The sequence below is a fragment of the Cebus imitator genome, unplaced genomic scaffold, assembly GCF_001604975.1.
Source record: "Cebus imitator isolate Cc_AM_T3 unplaced genomic scaffold, Cebus_imitator-1.0 Scaffold159, whole genome shotgun sequence".
In the NCBI taxonomy this organism is placed as follows: domain Eukaryota; kingdom Metazoa; phylum Chordata; class Mammalia; order Primates; family Cebidae; genus Cebus; species Cebus imitator.
In genome coordinates this window covers 2097712-2112060 of record NW_016107474.1, presented here as the reverse complement: position 1 = coordinate 2112060, position 14349 = coordinate 2097712, and the positions used below count along the sequence as shown (strand labels likewise).

The window sequence follows — 14349 nt, the reverse complement described above, 5'->3', positions numbered from 1 at the left end:
TTTTTGAGACAGGTTCTTGCTCTGTTACCCAGGATGGAATGCAGTGACGTGACCTCAGCTCACTGCAACCTCTGCCTTCCAGGGTCAAGCGATCCTCCTGTCTCAGCCTCCTGAGTAACTCAGACTACAGACGCATACCACCACTCCCAGCTAATTTTGTTTTTCTTGTAGAGACAGGATTTCGCCATGTTACCCAGGCTGGTCTCAAACTCCTGAGCTCAAGCAAACCCACTCAACATGGCTTCCCAAAGTGCTAGGATTCCAGGCCTGGGCCACCGTGCCTGGCCTCTTACTGACCTCTTTTATCCAGTAGTTCTCCTGCTGTGAGCATGCCTCAGATTTGCCTAGAGAGCTTCTTAAAATGCAAATTGTGGGTCTGCATTCCTGTTTCTGATTATGCAGGTGAGGATGGGATTAACTCTGGACAACCTTATTCTTTTATTTTACCATCAGATTGTTTTAAACCTCTGCTGTGATTGGTATTTATATTTACCAATGGTAAATTTTCCATTTTATTGAAGTCTTCAGATTACCTTATGTAACACTGACCTTAGTGTTGGAACTCTTTGGTAGTTACCTGTTTTTCCCCCTTTCTTGTGTTTTCATTTTCCTAGATTGGATTCAGTTACTTATTTTGCTTTTATTTCTTCCTGCTTTTTTTCTGTTATTTTTTCAGTTTTTTTAAAGTTATTTTACGAAATAAAAAAGAATGGAAGTAAATGAATACATAAAGCTATTACTTCTTTATTGGGCCTGAGTTATTTTGCAGTATTGTATAGATGCTGACAGATGTGTGCCGATTGTGGTTTTCATTTTGATTTCCTCTTGGACCCAAGAGTTTTTAAAGTTTGGTATGCTAGAGAACTTACCCTAGTCCTGTTCCTCATCTTAAATTACATTGCACAGTGATTAGCGACATCATCTGTATTATTTTTTTTTGAGACAGAGCCTCGCTTCATTGCCCAGGCTGGAGTGCAGTGGTGCAATCTTGGCTCAATGCTACCTCTGCCTCCCAGGTTCAAGCGATTCTCCTGCCTCAGCCTTCTGAGTATCTGGTAATATAAGCGCCTACCCCCACACCCTGGAGGCATAATTAAAATTACAGCTAATTTTTGTATTTTTAGTAGAGATGGGGTTTTGTCATGATGCCCACGCTGGCCTCAAACTCCTTACTTAGCTGATCTACCTGCCTCGGCCTCCTAAAGTTCTGGGATTACAGGTGTGATCCACCGTGCCTGGCCAAGAAGTCATCTGTATTAGATCTACTCTTTGGAATCACTTTGAGGTTTTGTGTCCTTTCATGTGGTAAGTTAATCTCCTAAGGAATTTTCTGTATGCTTTTCCTGAATTTCTCATACTCTTTACTCTTTAAATTTGGATGTTGTGTTGGTACATCGTCTGGCTATGGATTTTTCAGTGGTGATTATATCTTGTTAAATTCCTTTCTTGGCGTCTCTTAATGCTTTTGGCCTTACTTTTAATCTTGTCTGATTAGACTGTGTCACCCCTGTCATATTTTTGCTCTATGTTATGTCTTTTCTTCGTATACACTTTATTTTGAAATAATTTTAGATTCACATAGAACTTGAAAAAAATGTATGGGAGTTTCTGTCACTCCATGAGTGAGTGGATATAGAAACTGTGGTACATTTATGCAGTGGAATACTAGTCAGCCATGAAAAAGAACACACAGAACAACTTGAAGGGACCTTACAGGTATTATGCTTAGTGACAAAAGCCAGCCCTAAAAGGTTCTATAGCATGATTCCGTTTATGTAACATTGAAGGAACAACATTATAGTGATGAAGCAGGGGTGAGAGGTTGCCAGGATTTGGAGGGTGTGTCTATAAAAGGGTGGTGAGGAGGAGTTTTTCAGGGGCAATGGAACAGTTTTGCCTCCTCATTGTAGCAGTGGTTACATGAATTGATGCAACTTCATAGAACTTTTCTTGTCGGGGGTTGGCAAACCTTAGACCTGAGACCCAGTGATTTGCTAGAAAGACTCTCAGGACTCAGAAACTGTTGGGTTCAGAGGGAGATGGTGATCGGTCTCTGCAGTTGCAGCCCTTGGGTTATTCTAATCTGTATCTTTTCCTGGTAATAGACATGGCTGTGAGCATGACAGATGTCACTGTGGGCCTCATGAACAAATTATCCAACCTGGAAATGGCTGTGGGAAATTCCTGAACGTGCAGTTGGCATCAGAAGGCCTGGGCAGACTTGGCCAGCCATCTGGAGCACTGTCCCCATAAACTCAGGTTTGCCTTACATCAGGTACTAGGTAAAAAACAGTGAAATTCAAATAGGTCTGCGGATAATAGTACTACCAAGCTTGTTAGAACAAGTTTATCTGTGTCTACAAAAAAAATAAATAAATCATGGGATTTTCATGACAATTGTGTTAAACCTAATAGACCAATTTGGGGATAATTAATACCTTTTTTTGAGACAGGGAAATAGTGTTCACTTTTAAATTTCAGTGCCCAGTTGTTCATTGCTGATATATAGAAATACAACTGCTTTTTGTATGTTAACTTTGTATCTTGCAGCCTTACCAAACTCACTTGTTAATTCTAGAAGGGTTTTTCTTTTTTAAAAAGATTTGTTGGAATTTTCTGTGTGGACAATTATGTTATCTGTGATTTTCTCCTTTCCAGGCTCTCTTCCAATGATTTTAACTTTTCTTGCCATATTACACGGGCCAGGACTTGTAATACTATGCTGAGTAGGAGTGGCGAGGCCGGCCACCGTCGGACCTTATCCTATGGGGAAAGAACTCGGTTTTTCATCATGAAGTATGATGTTAGCTGTCAGTTTTTTGTCGATGTTCTTTATGAGGTTGAAGAAGTTTCCTTCAATTCCTAGTTTGAGAGTTTTTATTACAAATGGGGATTGAATTTTATCAACTGCCTTTTCTGCATTAATTGATATAGCCATGTGTTTTTCCTTCTTCAGACTATTAATATAGTGAGTGAGTGTGGATTTTGAATGTTTGCATTCCATTTCTGGATTAACCCCACCACGTCATAGTGTCTTATACTCTTTGCACATGGCTAGATCTGCTTTATTGAGACTTTGTTGAGGATTTTTGTGCATACATTCATAAAGGATGTTGGACTCTAGTACTGTTTTTCTCTAGTTTTGGTATCAGAATAATTGTTGGCCTCATGAGAAGTGCCGTCTCCCCTTTTATTTTTGGAAGACAGTGTATAGAATTAATATTTCTTTACATGTTTAGTAAAATTCACCAGTGACATCATCTGGCTTCAGAAAGTGCCTTTTTTGGACGGGTTTCAGCTTCAGATTCTCTTTCATCTTCAGTGAGTCTTTGGTAGGTTTTGGTTTTCAAGGAATTGGTTTATTTCATCTAACCTGTTGAATTTAGGCACATAAAGATGTACATAGTGCTATTTGTTATTGTTGGGATATCTTGAAAGATCGGTGGTGATGCATGTTCTTTTCATTCCTGACATTGGTCATTTGTTTCTCTGCCCTTTTTTCTTTGATAAGCTTCTTGCAAGGGAGTTTTATTGATCTTTTCAAAGAACTAGGTTTTGATTTTCTTCTTTTTGCTTTAGTTTGATTTCTGCTCTTTATTTTGGTGACTGTTTCTATGCTACTCATGGATGGTGTGTTGTACAAATATAAATCAAGCTAAGTTGCTTAATGGTGGTGTCCAAGTCTACTGTATCCTTAATGAAAAGATCTTTGTTTTCATGTCTAGTTTATACTTTGTTAGCATTTTTGTCTTATTACAACTTTATCCCTATTTTTTCCTCCAAAAGTTTTATTTTATATGGTATAAACAAGAGTTAAGAGTCATTTTGATTGCTATTGCAAATGCCAATTGACTCTGGTTTTTTGGTTATTTATTTTTTAATGGGAAGTATATTTCTTGGGCCAGCAATGTGCCAAAGGCTCGTGAAAAGTGGTGCAGGAAGCCTCCCCGCCGCTGGGGGAAGCACCCCTTAGCAGACTGTGTAAGTGGCATCTAATTCAGCCCTAACCTCTTAATGGTTCCACGGGTTGGCAGCTTCGGGGAATGCCGCCCACTGCTCTGCAGGTTTCTTCTCCAGCCAGCCCTGTGTGTGCGTCTCATGAGGTTGGCCTGCCTGTGCATCTCTTCCTGTAGCCGTGCATGGTGTTATAGATTATAGAGGGGCTTTTTCCCAGGCTGTGAATCCTGCCTTGGAGGACTTTGGACTCTGCCTGGAACCCTGGCCAGGTTCCACTCTGATCTTCTTTGTCTTGTTCTGACCCAGCTGTTACCACCCCCGGCAGCCTTCTGCATAGCTACTGTGGCCGGGTGCAATAGTTGCTTTTATCTGACAACTTGACCAGGCTGAGCTGATTTCGTCAAACAATGATCTACATGGCGCCGTGTAATTAATACGTAAGTCAAGAGGCTTGAAGTAAAACAGATGATCTTTCATAATGTGAGTGGACCTTATCCAGTCAGTTGAAGACTGTAAGAGAAAAGGCTGAGCTCCCTTGAGGAGGAATTTCTGCCTTCAGTCTGCACCACCCGCTCTTGCCTGGGTCTCCAAGATGCTGGCCTGCCCTCAAGATGTGAGACTTGCCAGCCACAACAGTCCTATGAGCAGTTCCTTAAGCCTCTGCATCTCTCTCCATCCTGTTGGTTTTGTTTCTCTGGTGAGGCCTGACTAGTAGCTGGGGGGTTCTAGTTCTGTCCTCATTTCTTGAGAGATGGAGATGGGGTTCCCCTTCTGGTTCTCGTTGGTGGTTCTGGCCTGGCTTCACGCAAGAGAACAGTATGGAGACCTGTCTCCTCTGCCATCTTTCCCATGGAAGAGCTGATCTGTTTTACGAAGTCTTTGGGGCTGTGGGAAATAAAGCTTGTCTGCAGGCAGGAGGAGATATTGCATTTCCTGGTTCTAGAGAAAAAGGCCACTTGCTTTTTTTTTTTTTTTTGAGACCAAATCTTGCTTTGTTGCCCAGGCTGCAGTGCAGTGGTGCAGTCTCTGTCTCCTGGGTTCAAGCCATTCTTGGCCTTAGCCTCCCGAGTAGCTAGGATTACAGGAGTGCATCACCATGCCCGGCTACTTTTTAAAAAAAATTTTTAGTAGAGACAGCGTTTTGCTGTGTTGGCCTCCAGTGATCCTCATGCCTTGGCCTCCCAAAGCGCTGGGATTACAGGCAAGAGCCACCATGCCCAGCCCTACTCTTTATTTCCAAAAGCCCAGGCTTTCCTCTAGGCCATTCAGGATGGACTACTGCTTATCCCACATGGCCATGAACACAGGGCTGTGGGTTCCAACCTGGCTGCTTGTATGAAAAACCCTAAGTAAATGCATCAAAAGAATAATTAGCACTTTATTAAAAAAGCCCTTGTTTTATGATAAGGAAATGGGGCCTCCAGGAGGACAATGGTCAGAGTGTGGCCATCCTATGCCCCGCCTGGCAGGAGCCTCGTGTATCTGTCACGAGTGGCCTGCCTCACTGCAAGCTGTGGCACAGATAACGTAGATAGACACGGTTAATAAAAATCACTGTGATTTAATAAATAGTGTGACGTTTCTGTACAGGGCCCTCCTGTCTGTCCCAGAGCCAGCGGGAGTGCTGGATTGTTGTGGGCCTGGGTCTCTCGAGACCACGAGATTCCTGCAGCCTTCCCAGTTGGAAAAATCGAGCTAGTGACCGAAGGCTGCAGGTCCTAAAAGTCTCCCCTGAATCGTAGACACGGCAGGGGCCGCAGTCACATACAAATCGAGATGATGAGAGAGGCTGCCACGGAGGGAGGTCCACTACACAGCTTCGTGGCGCGTCTGGACTCGCTTGGTGCTGCAGCAGTATTTTTCGCCTAGTTTGAGGAGCTCTGACAAAATGAAGACGGATGAGGCCAATCCAGTTAAAAACAGCAGATCTGCCAAAGGGGAAAACAGAAGAGTGTCTGAGGGCACAGGCAGTAAGTACCTTCCCTGCCAGTCCTCCTAATCAAGTTAGAGGTGCAGGAGGACCAGCCCTTTCCATTCCCCTAAGCGGGGAGATCTTCCCAACCCCAGATCTAAAATGCTGCAGTTCCAGAAGGCCCTGCGCGTGTTTCCAGGCAAACTCCAGGCGGCTCCAGAGCACAGGGTGGGTCCAGCGGGCAGCTTTTTAAATTAAAAAAGCCCTCATTTTATGATGAGGAACTCAGGCTAGAAGGGGAATGAGTGCCCATCCCCGATAGCAGCTGTCCCCGCGTGCTGCTGCTTGAAAATGTCCCGAGTGACCCATCTGGGCTCCCTGTCCCGTGCACCCTGATGCGGTCCCTGGGATTCATTCCTAATGCCTCCCTCGCTCCTCTTGTGCAGAACCATCCCTGCCCACGCACAACCCCTTCAGCTGTGGGAAGCCAACTTCCTTCCCAGCATGTGCAAACATCCAGGGAGCAGATTGTTTTGTGTGTGTGTCTGGGGGGGGGGGTCCTCTTCTTCTGTCTGTTCCTACAGGGCATTCACTGGTGACCTACACTGACACTGCCTTTCGGAAGACAAGGCAGAGTCGAGCAGCCCAGTCTTGGCTGGAGGTCGTGAGGACCGTTGCCACTGCAGCCTCTGGCCTGATGGATAATAGAATGACCCACTCTGAGCCCTGCCATGGGGGATGGGCCCATGGGGGCTGCCTCCTTTGTCCTCTACTCCGGGCTGGGAGTGGCCATCAGCACCCTGGGAAGAAGGGTCGGGTCGATAACTTGCCCCTGGCTTCCACCCAGCCCTTCCCTCGCCCCACACCTGCCGTCACCACAGCTTCAGACAAAGTTGCCACTCTCGCTTGGCTGAGGATGTCGGGGAGTCCACACCAGGGTGTGTGCCCTTGGAAAGCCATCATGACTGAATCATGTCCCTTTCAGCCAAAACTGGAAGACAGTCCAGCTCCCTGTCTTCAGGTGACCAGATCTGTAAGTCACACTACTAGCCCCAGGGTCAAATCCAGGCTCCCCAGCTGGGGGCACACCCCAGGCTGAGTCCTGACCTCACTCAGCTCCCTTCCGCCTCCCTGCACGTGCTCTGAGCCTCCAGCCAATGCCTGGGATCTTGATGCCCTTTGGGCCCCAGACCCTACTCCAGAGCGAGGGGCATCTTCCTGGGGGTTTGTGTGTGTCCTCTGTGCCCCCCTCACTTAGCCCACATTAGAGTTCCCTCCTGTGAGGACAGAAGAGCCCCGAAGAGGGAGCCGGCCCCTGGTGAGCTGCACTGACCCCTCCTGGGCTGCGGTTCCCCATCTGGAAGCTGCCGCCCACCACAGCCCTGGTCTAGGTCACCAGTTCACGTCCCTGCCACTCACCAAGCGCTCCCAGGTTCTCTGTCTGGAAGACCCTCTGCAGCGGGGGGATGTAAATGACCACCAGCTGCCCCAGGATGGACCCAAGGATGGAGTAGAGGAACATGCGGTTCCTGAGAAAGCCGATCTCAAATATTAGCTTGGTCTGCGGAAAGAAGGTTACATGGGGGCTTGTGCGCTGTCCACACTCCAGGTAAAGGCAGGGGAGCCCTGGCTGCCCACGCTGAGCCAGAGCTGCTCAGTGCTGTGAGCAGCACCAGGGCGCTGCTGTCGAGAACACCCTGCAGCTCTGCAGAGATGGGTCAGCCCGGGTCTCACCTGAGAGCGGCAGGTCAATGCGTTGAAGAGATCGAAAAACACAAAACAAGTGAATGTCATCGTGGTGGTTCGGGGAGTGCTCGCTCTGTCTTCAGGCATCTGGAAGGCAAGGAAGCAGGCAAGAGGTCACACGGGAAGAGACAGCATCCATCCTGAACCAAAGAGCACAGGCCTGCCTGGCGGCTCCTGGGACACGGCCCCGGCCACTTATAAGCTCATTAAGAGGACTTGGTGACACAGCTTCATTCAGGTGTGTGGTCAGCAGGTGCTCACCAGAGTCTCCGCAGCACACGCTGGTTTGCTGCCACCATGAGGATAGGGGCAGGGTACCTACAGGTGGAGGAAAACCCGCCTCCTCCAGGAAGTAACTGTCTGCCAGGGAGGTGATGCCACTCCAATTAAACCCACACAATGAATGTCACTTCCTACAAGGAAAGCTGGCTGACCCCCAAGAAGATGAGGGCCGGCCTGTGAGGTGGCTGAGAAAAGCCCTGGGATCCTCCCCGGCCTTGAGCCCTGCAGGGCCACAGACGAAGGCTTGGGGTGGCCGCCCCGGCAGGGTATGGCTGGAGCTGAGACCAGACCAGCCCCCGGTCAGATGTTTCTGGGCAGTTCTCTTTTTTTTTTGAGATGGAATCTCACTCTGTCACTGAGGCTGGAGTGCAGTGGTACGATCTAAGCCCACTGCAACCTTCTGCCTCCCAAGTTCAGGTAATTCTCCCACCTCAGCCTCCCAAGTAGCTGGGACTACAGATGCCCATCTGGCTAATTTTGTATTTTTAGTAGAGATGAAGTTTCACCATGTTAGCCAGGCTGGTCTTGAAATCCTCAAGCGATCCATCCACCTCACCCTCCTAAAGTGTAGGATTACAGGCATAAGCTACCATGCCTGGCTAATTTTTCTGTTTCCAGTAGAGACAGGGTTTTGCCATGTGGAGCCAGGCTAGTCTCAAACTCCTGCCCTCAGGTAATCTGCCTGCCTTGGCCTCCCATAGTGCTGGGATTATAGGCATGAGCCACCATGCCCAGCTGGCACTTCTCAGCTCAACTTCCGAACACCTGAGGAGAGGCTCCTCTGCCTGGCCCGGGCAGCATGCCACCACTTCCCTCCTGCACTCAGCGCCAGATCAGAGGGTTGAGCCATGAGCTCGCAGCTGAGTCTCCTGGAGCAAGTGTGTTAAAGTGGAGGCGGAGATAGGGCCTGGGCATCTGATTTTTTAGATGCCCAGGGGTGCTGACACCACTGCTGGAACCCCACTCTGAGGACCACCGGCTTGAACCAAAGAGAGCCCGTCTCTCCCACCCCAAGCTGGATAAGACCTTGACTGCCTTCCCAGGTGAGTAAGAATGCTCGGGAAATATAGAGCTGTTTTGCTAGGGGCAGAGGGAGGAGCAAGTGAAAGTGGACTCTGGGCTGGGCAGGAGGAGAGCTGGAGGAAAAATGGACGCAGGGTGCCTGGCCGGGGGCCCACCCCCTTCCTGCACATGGGCTGTGATGTAAAAGGTCCCGGGGTCAACCTGCCTCCTTTCCCACCTAGGTCATTGCCCGTCCTGGCCCAGAGCTCCCTGAACCTGCAGGCCATGAAAAAGTGACAGGACCAGATCCGAAGCAAACAGTCACCTCTAGACAATGAGGAGGATCTTTTTCCTGTTTCCACTTGTTTCCTGGTAACAATAAAAGGAACAGTGGGCATCCTGTCCATCTTAACTCTGGTCCCGGCCATGACATCCCCATCCCGCTGGCCTCTGCAGTTTGCAGGCACACACCTGGCAACGTCCCTTCTTTCAGGGTCACCCAGCCCCTCCGCCTCAGGCCTCCCCTCCCTCTGATGGCATCACACTGTCCTGTGTGTGTACGTGTTTGCCTCTCCCAGATGTGAGCCACGGCAGGAGCGCAGAGCCTGCAGTCCCCAGCGTCCGCACTGCACCAGGGCTTGAACAAGCAGTGGAGGCCCTCGCTCACCTCCTTCCAGAAGATAAAGAGGGTCCCACTGATGATGACGGCCGCGGACATGAGGATCTTCAGGATGAGGGCTCTGCTGAGGATGGTGTCCCCCACGCTCCGTGGTGGCTGCCTGAGGGTGTCTTTGTCAACGGGCTCTACGCCCAGGCTGCTCCCAACAAAACACAGACACTTGGAAATGAACCAGGGATGTAAAAAGGATGTTTGAAACGGCTGTACCTACATCTTCCAGGACGAGTTGGCACAGTGGGCAGGGCCAGGCATTTGCTGAATGCGCCCAGGCATCCCGCATGTCCTCTTTGGCGCCTTCCAGAAGCCCCAGAGCCTGGGCCCCTCCATCTGTCCCCAGACAGTGAAGGAAGACCACCAAGTGAGGCCAACCACACACAGTTCTATACGCCCAGGTGCACTCCATCACCACGTGGGGACCCCCAACGCTGGGCCTGGAGAAACAGGCTCTGCCCTCTGCAGGGCCCTTCATCTGTCAAGGAGGACCTGCCTCCAGCCAACTCCACACAGCAGGGTTGAGGCTAGACCAGCAGGGGGCGGCGTGGCGAGAGCTTCGGGGAGATGCCCCACTGCTCAGACACAGCTGAGGCCTGCTTCGTGGCCCCACTTCCGCTCCCAGGGAGCAGGGGTAGGAGAGGTAGCCCTCACACTTGGCTGTGGGGACACAAATGGGGACTCTTTCCCTTGGCAGCTGTCAATGGTGACAACGGCAACACTGAGTGAGCTGCAGAAGTACCATTGGCTCTGCGCTCACACGGTTACGTTCGCGTGGCCAGGTGGGTTCCCTGACTCCAAAGCCCATTCCTTCCCCGGGGCCACTCGGCTAGCTTAATCCCCTTGTTGTTGGGGATATTAAGTTGCACCACAGGTGAACTCCTGAACACCTACTGACTAGCAAGTACTTTATCTCTAGACAGCAGGGATAAAACAAACTCTGCCTCAATGAAGCTGATGTTCTAAAGGGGAGCCAGATGATAATCACATCCATAAAGAAAGGTATGGATGTTATTTCCTCTCTACGGAAAAACACAGCAGCATGAGGAGATGGAATGGGAGTGCAATCAGGGAAGACTTCCTGAAGGCAGTGACCAGAATGAAGAATGAGAACAAGCCAGGCAGGCTGCCCAGGGAGAGCATCCCGGCAGAGGGAGCAGAAAGTTCCATCCTCTGCCAGCCCAGGTACTTTCTCCTCTGCCTTCTACCCTCAGGCTCACTCCAGTGCCAGCCACTCCAGTTTTCTGGGAACTCCTGATGGAAAGTGGCTGTGTTTGTTCATCCCTATAGCCTTGGGGCACAGCCAGCAGCCCCTGGGGGAAGCCCCGCAGGGGGGTAACGAGACGCAGGGCCCCGCCCGGCCTTACCTCTGTGCCGGGGGCCCGTCCATGATGATGTTGATCCACAGGATCTGCATGGCGTTGAGAGGGCTGGGCAGGTTGAACACGGTGGACAGAGTGATGAGACTCAGGGCAGAGATGCTCCTGCGGGGCACACACAGCCCGTTAGGGCTGCCCAGCAGGCTTGGCGCCTCATGCCCTCGGGAAGCCGGCCTCTACTTACGTGCTCAGCTGGAATCGGACAAAGTTTTTGATGTTGTAAAAAATCCCCTTCCCTTCCTCCACTGCATTCCTGCGAGAGAAGAGAGCCGTTCACTCTCAGAGGCCCTGCGGGAGGGCTCCAGCAGCTGTGTCGGTTGCTGCAAGGGGCAGTGGTGACGCGCACAGATGGATGTCGGACTTGGACTTGCTGGCTTTCTTGGGGACACATCTGTAGGAGATGGTGGTGTTCTAACAGGTGCCCCTCGGCCACTGGGGACTGATCCTCAAGCCACTTTGCCCTTCTGTGCCAAGGGTACATTCGATGCCTCCAATCGGACATAAATTACGCTCCTGTCAAGCCCAGGGACCCCATCCCTGCCCAGACTCCCGAGTGCTCCATGCCTCCCAGCGATTCACCAAAGAAAAGAGGCACAGCAAAACCAGTCGGGCTTGAAAGTGAGGTCCGGGGGACAGCAAGGAGGGAGGGAGGGGGAGGCTGGAGGATGCTGCCTACTTGTGTCTTTAGAAGGCTCTTCAAGGAAGGCCTTTTAAACCTTGACCTGGGGTCACTAATATAGAAAAGCAATCTATGCACCACCCCCACCCCCAGATTTTACTAAAAAATTTTGCAAAAGAACTGTAGAGCTGATAGGACTTTTTTTTTCTTTTTTTTTTTTTGACTCTGTTAGGGCTTCCTATGATGAGTCAGTCGTGGAGACGCCTTTGCAAAGTGGGTGATCACACCTAACCTTGGCATTTGTTCATTTGAATTTCTGACGTCAGCCTTAGAAAAGCTTTCCCTTGCTCACGCTTGTAACTCCAGCACTTTGGGAGGCCAAGGTGCGTAGATCAGGAGGTTAGGAGTTTGAGACCAACATAGTGAAACCCCGTCTCTACTACAGATACAAAAAATTAGCCAGGTGTGGTGGCACATGCCTGTAATCCCAGCTACTTGTGAGGCTGAGACAGGAGAATCTCTTGAACCCCGGAGGCGGAGGTTGCAGTGAGCTGAGATCTCGCCACCGCACTCCACCTCGGGCAATAGGGGGCGACTCCGTCTCAAAAAAAAAAAAAAAAAAAATTTTTTTTTTCTCTCATCCCCAACTACTGTGATTTACTTATGAGGAAGGAGTTTGAACTAATTAAAATTAGATCCTGAGGGAAGGTAAATGTATTAAGAAAAAAATACATAAAAGGGAAACAGAAAAAATGGTTTTGTACAATCCTAGAACCTAGAGAGCCCACCAGCGGTTCTTTTCAGTGCACGAGATGTGCGTATCAACATGCCGGCGTCCAACTGAGGGGCTTCAGTTCGTCCTTTCTCACCTGACACTCCAGTGCGAGCGGGTCTTTGGCTGCAGGTTTGCCTTATAGATTCAGCTGCTGCCCACCGGCCTGAGCCAGTAACACACGGAACACACCTGCAGGCAGCGAATCCCATCTCTGCTTCGTGTCTGTAACGTGCCCCAGAGGTCATAGACCCCATAACCCTGCTTTGAGAGGCTGTTGGTGTTTGAGGTTGGAGGCACTGCCACAGTGATGAACCCCAAGATGAGCTCTCCCTGGGGACTCCTTGAGATCCCCTGTATCTCCACAGTAGCAGGTCCCAGGGAGAAGCTGGTGACCCCAGGCCTTTTTGCAACTAAGAAACTACCAAAAGGGCAGCTTACATGATGGCTGAGAAGTCATCATCCACCAGGATCATGTTGGCGGCCTCTTTGCTGACGTCCGTCCCTGTCTGCCCCATGGCGATCCCGATGTCTGCAGACTTCAGGGCCACTGCATCATTCACGCCATCCCCAGTCATGGCCACGATCGCCCCTGACTCCTGCAGAGCCTTTGGACACAGCAGCCATGAAGGCCTGCAGCCCGAGGACCCCTCCTGGTTCCTGCCTTCCCTTTCACTGCTCTGCCAGGCACACCACCTGGCCAGCTGCAGAGACCTCTGTCTGGAGGGCACCAGAGTCTGAATCCCAGCTTCACCCACATTAGCTGCAGGAACTGGGCGAGCCCTTGACCCTCTCGCCCTCAGTTTCCCCATCTGCAAAGTGGGAGCAACTGTTCCTTCTTCCCAGGGCTGTTGTGAAGCCCAAACTAAGATGATGGATGTGACAGTGCCCAGCACAGTCAGCAAGGGCTCAGAAAGGTTATCCATCACCAATAATAGTAATAAAAGGCCGGGCGCGGTGGCTCACGCCTGTAATCCCAGCACTTTGGGAGGCTGAGGCGGGTGGATTATAAGGTCAAGAGATCGAGACCATCCTGGTCAACATGGTGAAACCCCGTCTCTACTAAAAATACAAAAAATTAGCTGGGTGTGGTGGCGCGCGCCTGTAAACCCAGCTACTTGGGAGGCTGAGGCAGGAGAATTGCCTGAACCCAGGAGGTGGAGGTTGCGGTGAGCCGAGATCACGCCATTGCCCTCCAGCCTGGGTAACAAGAGCGAAACTCCGTCTCAAAAAAAAAAAAAAAAAAAAAAAAAAAAAAAAAAAAAAAATAGTAATAAAAGATGCAGCCCTAAAAACCATGAGGTACCTGGCAAGTACTACTACTTTCTTTGAGAAGTAATTCACATAGGGATTTACTCTACAGAACTAAAAATAACACAAAAGAAGAAAGCCCATCTGCTAAAAGAGCTCCAGGGCAAACGTTCAGAGTGCACGCAGGCAAGAAAAGCACGCTTTCGATTTCCACCTGTTTCAGTTTTGGGATGCAGGGTCACAAAATCACAGCAGCTCTTCATTGGACACCTGCTGTGTGCCTGGCTTTGTTCAGCTCTCTCACCAACCCCGCGAATTAGCTGACAGCATTCACAGTCCCCCCATTTTACAGAGGAGGAAACTGAGGCACAGAGTTGAATAACAGGAATAATGCCAAAGATCGCCCAGCACTTTGGGAGGCCGAGGTGGGCAGATCACCTGAGGTCAGGGGTTGGAGATCAGCCTGGCAAACATGGTGAAATGCCATCTCTACTAAAAATACAAAAATTAGCTGGGTGTGGTGGTGCACACCGTAATCCCACCTGCTTGGGAGGCTGAGGCAGGAGAATCACTTGACCCTGGGAGGCAGAGGTTGAAATAAGCTGAGATTGTGCCACTCACTCCAGCCTGGGTGACAGAGTGAGACTCCGTACCGCCCCCCACCAAAAAAAAAAAGGCAGCCTCTTGTAGTTTTACCCTCTGCATTATCCACTTATGGCTCTCTTTTCAGCCTGTGTGGCAAGGGTCCCCCAGTTATCC

General features: G+C 50.0%; 1 protein-coding gene across 3 annotated transcripts in view; it reads right to left on the bottom strand.

Annotated features, from left to right (window-relative positions):
- Positions 1-5328: 5328 nt before the first annotated feature.
- The window catches only part of ATP2C2 (ATPase secretory pathway Ca2+ transporting 2), a 94481-nt gene continuing 85460 nt past the window's right edge, over positions 5329-14349 (bottom strand). Inside the window, exons 21-28 of one of the 3 annotated variants that reach the window (XM_017543624.2) lie at positions 12781-12947; positions 11133-11201; positions 10937-11053; positions 10744-10823; positions 9567-9721; positions 7604-7702; positions 7289-7430; positions 5499-5885 (exon numbers count right to left, since the gene is read on the bottom strand). In XM_017543624.2, coding sequence (XP_017399113.1) covers positions 5767-5885; positions 7289-7430; positions 7604-7702; positions 9567-9721; positions 10744-10823; positions 10937-11053; positions 11133-11201; positions 12781-12947 — 948 coding nt within the window. In that variant the 3' untranslated portion in view covers positions 5499-5766. Of the gene's footprint in view, positions 5886-7288; positions 7431-7603; positions 7703-9566; positions 9722-10743; positions 10824-10936; positions 11054-11132; positions 11202-12780; positions 12948-14349 lie in introns of all 3 variants that reach the window. The other 2 variants (XM_017543621.2, XM_037743911.1) reach the window with 2 other exon arrangements.